The sequence below is a fragment of the Helianthus annuus genome, chromosome 3 (assembly GCF_002127325.2).
Source record: "Helianthus annuus cultivar XRQ/B chromosome 3, HanXRQr2.0-SUNRISE, whole genome shotgun sequence".
In the NCBI taxonomy this organism is placed as follows: Eukaryota; Viridiplantae; Streptophyta; class Magnoliopsida; order Asterales; family Asteraceae; genus Helianthus; species Helianthus annuus.
The window spans coordinates 37,392,821-37,400,998 of NC_035435.2; the positions used below are offsets into that span (position 1 = coordinate 37,392,821).

The 8,178-nt window shown below is 33.8% G+C and overlaps 1 protein-coding gene across 1 annotated transcript; it reads right to left on the minus strand.

The window, feature by feature from the left end:
- Nucleotides 1–644: 644 nt before the first annotated feature.
- On the minus strand, nt 645–7,473 carry LOC110916735 (probable 1-deoxy-D-xylulose-5-phosphate synthase 2, chloroplastic). Its single transcript, XM_022161417.2, has 10 exons — nt 7,280–7,473; nt 6,948–7,118; nt 6,368–6,532; nt 6,131–6,281; nt 2,976–3,247; nt 2,540–2,813; nt 2,159–2,466; nt 1,512–1,793; nt 1,136–1,420; nt 645–1,025 (listed from the first exon to the last, which is right to left on the minus strand). The coding sequence occupies exons 1-10, from the start codon at nt 7,394–7,396 to the stop codon at nt 873–875; spliced, it is 2,178 nt and encodes a 725-aa protein (XP_022017109.1). The 5' UTR covers nt 7,397–7,473; the 3' UTR covers nt 645–872.
- Between the last annotated feature and the right edge of the window lie 705 nt (nt 7,474–8,178).

Sequence of the window (8,178 nt, forward strand, 5' to 3'; positions counted from 1 at the left end):
GAAACCTGTGTAAGACTCTTACGGTTACCCGTTACGCCATTTACGTGTTCGGTCCGGTTTATGTAACTAGTTTACATAAATAGCCGAAACGGGTCCAACCTTGTCGTTTTCACCTCAAAATCCAGAATGTGTCTAGTTTGCCCATAATATACGAGTCTCCGAACTACTAGTATTAGTTAGTGAGACGTTTATATTGGTGACATCTCTACTAAGTTTAAAGAGACGTTTTGATAGTGAGATAACAATGGATTTGGGATCAAGGTGTAAACATAAGGTGAAGTGGTTAATATTCATAGGAACCACTACACATCAATCGTGATGTTTCTATCAATTATCCTTTGCTTAATTTACTTGTAAGTGGTTTACCTCCAAAAGAAGTCCTTCTAAATGTTATAAAAATCGAAATAAAAACCCATCCAACACCCACTAGCTTTTAACATAAACTATTTTAATAGGTGTATTCAAGACCCCTAGGCATCTGAAGTTTATAACAAAGGTACATGGTTATGTTAATTTGAAGTTCAGCACTTAATACTATTACAACACTTACTATGACACTTACTGCAACATAGTTATTCCCATTGTGATGCCTTAATGTGCAGTTCTTAAACTTCTGTGCATCGGTGATCTTGGACATTTCGATAGTAGCCCAATAAAATATATAGCTTCTTTATTTAAAAAAAACATGGTACATATATATTCCACCTTCTTGAAATTATATAAGATACAATTTCAACACTTTTTTGTAAGAGATTATGTCAACAAATTTTAACTAGCGATCACGTAAGTTACAAGACAAATTACACTGTATAATGTGGTCACAAGAGTCCTGCAAGACTTTGGCCCCATATATATCATGAACATTTTTCAAATTATACATTGACAGCATGTAACATCTCCTTGCTCCCGCCAATCAATGATAAAACTGTTGCCGCAATATGTTTTGGGCTGAGACCAGCCTCCTCAATCTGGTCAGATTGAGCCCCATGATCAATATATCTATCAGGTAAAGTCATTGCTCTCCACTGTAATCAATCAAAGATAAAAAAAAAATCAAGATAAGTACAATGGATTCTAAGAAAGTGGTGTCACTGATTAGTTGTCGATAACTTAGAAAGTGTTGTCAATGATATACCTTGAGGTTTCCATCAAGTAATCCATTTAAGGCCAAGAAATGAGAAACATGAGAGCTAAATCCTCCTATAGAGGCTTCTTCAACTGTGATGAGGACCTCATGCTCATTTGCTAGTTTTTTGATCAAATTTCCATCAAGTGGCTTGCAAAATCGCGCATCTGCCACAGTCACGGATATACCGATCGTTTGAAGAAGCTCGCTTGCGGCTAAACAACTTTGTACTATGGTGCCATATCCCAATAAGGCCACTCTACTTCCCTCTTTAATCACCCGTCCCCTTCCAACCTATATAAATATTTGGTAGACAAATCAGGGTTCTATAATTGTCACATATACAATGTGCAAAATATCATCATTGATACACAAACTGAAGTACCTCAAGTGGGGTTCCTTTGCTATTTGGTGGGAGTAATGTGCCAATGCCATTGCCTCTTGGGTACCTGAAGCAGCTAGGACGATCATCGATGGCTGCAGCTGTCGCAACCATATGCATGAGTTCTGCCTCATCTGAAGGAGCCATCACCACCATGTTTGGTAAACAAGCCATGAATGCGGTATCAAATGCACCACAGTGAGTCGGACCATCGGCTCCGACCAAACCAGCTCTATCCATAGCGAATCTAACTGGAATCTTTTGAAGATCAACATCATGAACCACCTACATCATCACATACATTAATTTAACCAATGTTCAAGGAAAGTTTACTGAAGGGTAATAGATACTGCCTCCTGGTTATTAGTACTTATTAGAAAGGGTCGGCTAAATGTACCCCACCACCTAAATTTTTTAGCGTACTCCCATGAAAACATTTAATTGAAGGGATCTTTTTTGTATTTTAGTGTGAAGAGGTTATATGATAACTCGAGGAGGGGTATAACAAGTAAATATGTTACATTTTTAAACATGTTAAAGGTAATTAAGTTATCTTTCACACAAGATAAAATTCTCTTAGCTAGAAATCCCTCATATTGTACAATATCATTTTATGAAATTTTCGCTTAACAATACGCCAAAAATCTTACCTGATCATAACCTCTTTGTAGGAAAGATGAATAAATAGCACAAAATGGTTTAAGCCCTTCAGTTGCTAAACCAGCAGCAAAGGTGACTGCATGCTGCTCGGCTATGCCAACATCAAAACACCTCGCAGGAAACACTTTTTGGAATGTGTTAAGGCCTGTGCCTCCTCCCATAGCCGCATGAATCGCCACTATTTTTTCATCCTCCTTCGCTTCGGCTACCAACGAATCCGCAAAATATTGAGTATAGGAGAGTGTTTTCGTCTTAGTTTTCACTTGTTTTCCGGTTTGAGTATCGAATTTCACAACACCTATAAAAGATATTATTAGCAAGACCTATCTTTTTTTTAATCATATGTTCATTTTGTTGTAAAACTTGCATACCATGCATTTTATCGGCTGCAACTTCAGCCGGGGGGTAACCTTTGCCTTTCTCAGTTACAATGTGGACTAGAACAGGTCCTGGAGCTGGCATGGACTTAATCTTATCGAAAACATGGACAAGATCTTCAAGATTGTGTCCGTCTACTGGACCAACATAATAAAGCCCAAGCTCTTCAAACATAGAAGCTCCTTGACCACCAACCATTCCTTTTATGGCAGTATCCATTTTTGTTGCAAGTTCATGTGTTTTATCTCCCAATTGCTTCGTTACTCCCTATCAATCACAAAAACTTTATGGTGATTTAATCTTTCTAGTATTCACAAATGCTAAATAAATCAAATTTTACAACGTCCTTGTTGGTTTAATACAAGTAAATAATGAGTGTTACATATTTGACAGGTGGAAAACATTAAATAAGGAAAAAAGAAATTGGACCTTTGCGGCTTCACGTAATTCGCGAAACTTGCGGCTGGTTTGTAGCTTTGTGAGGGATCGACTGAGAGCCCCGACTGGCGGTGCAGGACCATCAAGAGTAGCTGTGGGTAGGGAGACTTGGCGGTTGTCATTCAAGACTATGATGAGATTGGAGTCAAGGTAGCCTGCATTATTCATAGCCTCGTATGCTTGTCCTGCAGTCATGGCTCCATCCCCAATCACTGCGACTACATGGTTGTTCTTTCCTAGCAAATCTCTACCAACTGCCATTCCTGTTTTCAAAAGAAAAAAACAATGATAAACACAAAAATTGAAATCTCTCAAACGATGATAAACACAAAAATTGAAACTTGTCATTTTTTTAAACCAAAAGATCACATACAAAATAAATAATGCTTTTAGAGCTATAATCGGTTTTAAGTGGTTTTTAACGTGGAGCTACCCCACTTGATAGAGACATATGTTTCTAAGAGGTGAGTTCGCAGGTTCAAATCTGGGCAAAGAAGATTAGTTTAGCATTATTGGAGTAATAAATTAAGAAAAAGCATCGTCGTTAAAAGAAAAAAAAAAGTTGTGTCATAGTGAATGTAGTATCACCATCTTCTAGGATGGCAGGAAAGTTGTGTCCTTATCTTATTTTAATTATTATTTCATGAGAAAGCGGAAAGATTTGTCTTTATCTTATCCTTCTCGAAAAGTGTTATGCGTGTGACATTACCAGATACAAAACTAAAATTTTGCAAATCATATTGCTAAGACCGCCCGTAGTGGGGCGTTTTTTTTAAAAAAAATTGCCCGAAAACGCCCGAAAACGCCCAACCCCCCATTACAGGGGGCGTTTTAAGGCGTTATATTCAATAAAAATCGAATGAGGCGTGATTTTTAAAACGCCGGTGTGTTTGAATGATATCACATGGAGACCAATGGCATAATGCCACCTATCTTTGACTACTGCCATTGTTTACTTTTTTTTTTTTTTAACCCTTTTCTTTATAACAAATAATAATTATTTATTGATTGAATGTGGTTATTGGCATAATGCCCCACTACGCCACTTTTTCTATAATGCCCCAACGCTGACTAGGATGCCACGTGTCGGATAATGCCCCATGGTGGGGACATTATACCAACTTACCACTACACATGGTCTAAGATAAAGACTAATGTATATGGACAGAGTAATTAATGACTAATGAATATGGATAGAGTAATTAATGACTAATGAATATGGAGAGTAAATAATAAGTGAAATGTTATTTAGGAGAATTATTTGTTATAAACAAAAATCCATTTTCCATTTTAATTTGTGTTACTAATATAATTTAAAAAAATATAATTGTTAACCACCCGTCAAATTAGAATATTTTTTGGTCAAACAGGGGTGGTATAAAATGCATTAATATATTCTTATTTCTACTACTAAAAGTCTAAAAAGAACATCTGTAGTTTATATAATATGGTTTTAATTCCATGGTCCTTTTTAGAAGATTTTGATTCATGAATGATTACAATAAAGACTATATCTTCAAGTTTTCCATTTAGAACGTATTTAAAGGTTTTTAAAAACAGTAAATATAAAATTCACTTAACTATACAAGTAGCATTTGAAAACCGTACTTGGGTTTACAAGTTACAAATTAATCTGAACCTACTAACTCATATTTTAAACATGACGTGTGTATTTGTATATTTGTAAGTACATCCTCTAAAAAGTAGGTACTATTGCAACAAAAATAAAAACCTATACTTAACTTTTTAGTTTAAAATTAAATACTTTTAGAAATGGCAATTTATATTAAAGCATCAAAATAATCAAACTTTTAACTTAAACAACTCGTGTTTGTACTATAATATCAATTTATATTAAAGCATCAAAATATTCAAATTTTTAACTTAAACAACTCATGTTTCTACTATAATATCAATATCAATATCAATTTATTTCGTTTATATTAAAAAAAGGATATTTCAAATCCTGAAAAGGCTGACCTGAAATATTTTTTTTTTATTTTTTTTTATTATGAGTGTCATTATCTTGAATTCCTTTGATGGTGGGTTATTGTCTTTTTGTGTAAAAAAAATTATATATTTTGAGAAATAAATGATATCATATGATAAATAAGATCAAGATGTCTTTTTACAAAAGATGTGGCTTAAAAATAATGGTATACAAATGGTATGATTTTTGTTTAAAGTTATCATATAATATCAAGGTTGTAGAACTCGTTAGTCGCTAGTCGGCCAGTAAGGTGGGGACTAGCGATTACTCGGAATTACTCAGGACTAATCAGGATTAATCGGATCGGGTTTTTTATATGTAATTTTCAATTTTACGTAAACATATTAAAAATTTAAAACATGATAATTTAATTACATATAATTTTAACTATATATGAGTTTAGAAAAAAAAAAAAAAAAAAAAAGAAAAAACCCAACTATCCTTATTTTTGGCACTTGGTGCATGTATAAAAAGATGATCCAAAGTAGTGAGAGAGAGATAATCCATCTCACCTATCACATTCACCCAATAGGTCTAACAGCATTTATACAGTTTATACAGTTGTTGTTGCAGTTTTCAACAGATTATCTTAGGGTGCTACTTTCTACACCCCCCTATTTACTTTTTTCACCCCCCTCCTCTCACATACTTACAGGTAGGGCCTGTGTGGGACCGACAGTTTTCCTCTCACAAAGGGGGTGTAATCAGAAAGGAGGGTGGGTGTGTATAGAATGGGCCTTATCTTAATATCTTTTATATATATTATGGAACTTAGTGCATGTATAAAAAGATGATCCAAAGTAGTGAGAGAGATAATCAATCTCACCTATCACATTCACCCAATAGGTCTAACAGCATTTATACAGTTTTTACACTTTATACACTTGTTACAGTTTTTCAACCTGACATCCGGACTATTTACACACCAAGTGTGCAAATAGTCTCCTCCTTATCTTAATATCTTTTATATATAATACGTTAATATTCAATATAAACCACTCAAAGAGTTATGGATACTACAAGTTTACTAAATGGCAAATTTTATAAAACTATCATATAACATAATATGACAAATTTATACCTTTAAAATCGTTATATGACTTGAAGGTGAATGATATATATAGCAAAAGATGTATGTAAATGAACATTATATTACCTAAACCTGCAGAAATGCTAGTAGAGCTATGGCCTGCGCCAAAAGCATCATGAACACTCTCATCTCTCTTTGGGAAGCCTGCGAGTCCACACGTTTGTCTAATCGTTCTCATTCTTGACCTCCTTCCTGTCAATATTTTGTGTGGGTACGCCTATACAATGCACAAGACAAGTTTTCATATATTTATTTAAGAAACGATATCACATGTATAATATAACAATTCAATCTAGTAATTACCTGATGTCCAACATCCCAGATGATCTTATCTTCGGGCGTGTTAAAAACATGATGGAGTGAGACAGTTAACTCAACCACACCCAAGCTCGAACTCAAGTGACCCCCGGTCTTTGACACTGTATATACGATCTCTTCTCGGAGTTCCTCAGCTAAATGTACAAGCTCCTACAAATACATATTTTTTTAAGAATTAAATAAAATGATTAATCTTTTTTAGCATTAATTTTTGTTCTTGTCATAACTCATAACCAAACAAAATAAGTTCCTTGTCTAGTTATTGTCATATCACAAGCTATTTAGGACACCACGTGATACATGGAAAAAGCGAGAAACATTGAATTGGATAAGTCATGGTATATAGTAAATAAATTAAATGAATTAAAACAAAAATTAAATTTAATTTAATTTCACCATAGCTTTTAATAAGTTATTAATTAATTCCCTCTTTTTGCATTTCTCTCTGGCAATTGAATTTAAGAAAAATTAATGTTGTATTAAAAGAAATTTGGATAAATATTTAATCTGATATATTAATGTTGTATTAAAAGAAATTAGAATAAATATTTAATCTGATATATACCTCTAAACAAAGATTTTTCATGTGAATTGGATAATTAATGGTATCCAAGATCGGAGTTTTGGGTTTCTCCCCGGAATACTTGAGGGTAACAGATGCAGTCCCATTCACTATTGCTAGGTCCTCTTGTTCATTACTCGCATTGTCTTTTGCAACAGCTACGATTCCAGTAAACTAGTACATGCAAAATAAAGACGATTAAAATATGTACATGCAATAAGATTACGAATGTTCTTTTTGTTAGAAAATAACATATGATCATTTTAACAACAAGAAACGCGTATTATAAATGTATCGTCTCCAAACAAGATAATATGAACAAAAAAATGTAGAACCTTTCGTTTGTTTGATGGCATGCTCGCGTTGGCGGATGAACTAAGCAAACTAGAAGAAGTGTAACCATTTTGAGCTATGGGAACAAATCCACCCCTCAAAGCACCACATAAAGCCATTTTTTGGTGTAGTTTTGAGGAACACCCAAGAGAGGAGGAAAGAGAGTTTTGAGGGGTTGATTTGTGTTTCGGAAGAGAGTTTTAGAGCTTTTTATAGGCCACCCGAAGAGTATAGATTCCCTTAAAGAACTTAGCAGTTAGTATCAGAAATTAATGTTAGAGGTTATTGTCTTTTGGAAAATTAGAAAAAGTCAAATTAGACCACCTGACACGTTTGCAGAGATCAATATTTATGCATATGTTGTAATTAAAATTGCGTGTTAATATTTAAACACTCTTCCCCATCTCTCTTGTATATAAAAAAGATATAGATAGAGTGAAAAAAGTGTAAAAGTAAGATTGTATGGACGTAAGAATAGAATGAGCCTTAAAATTATCAATCTTTTGTTTAACAAAATATTATTGTTGCGTTAACGTATGATTTTGATGTGTATTTTGAAAAATATAACCGTTGATGAACGGTCAAATTGAATTATAAAAAACTTAAAAGCTTATTATATATGGGGAAAGTTTATTTGAGAAGAAATTTAATGTAAAAAGAAAAAGAAAAAAAATAACATAATTGTAAAACATTAAATAGTTTATAACTCCTCCCATTAATTATGTTATCTCTAATTAGGGGACTAGGGGTGGAATCACTAGTGATGGATTCCATCACTCCCACTATCCAATCAGGAAATGCCATGTCATCAACCATATTTCCATCACTAGTGATAGAAATGGACTAGGGGTGGAATCACTAGTGATGGGTATTCCAATATACAAGTATTAATGCACAATGT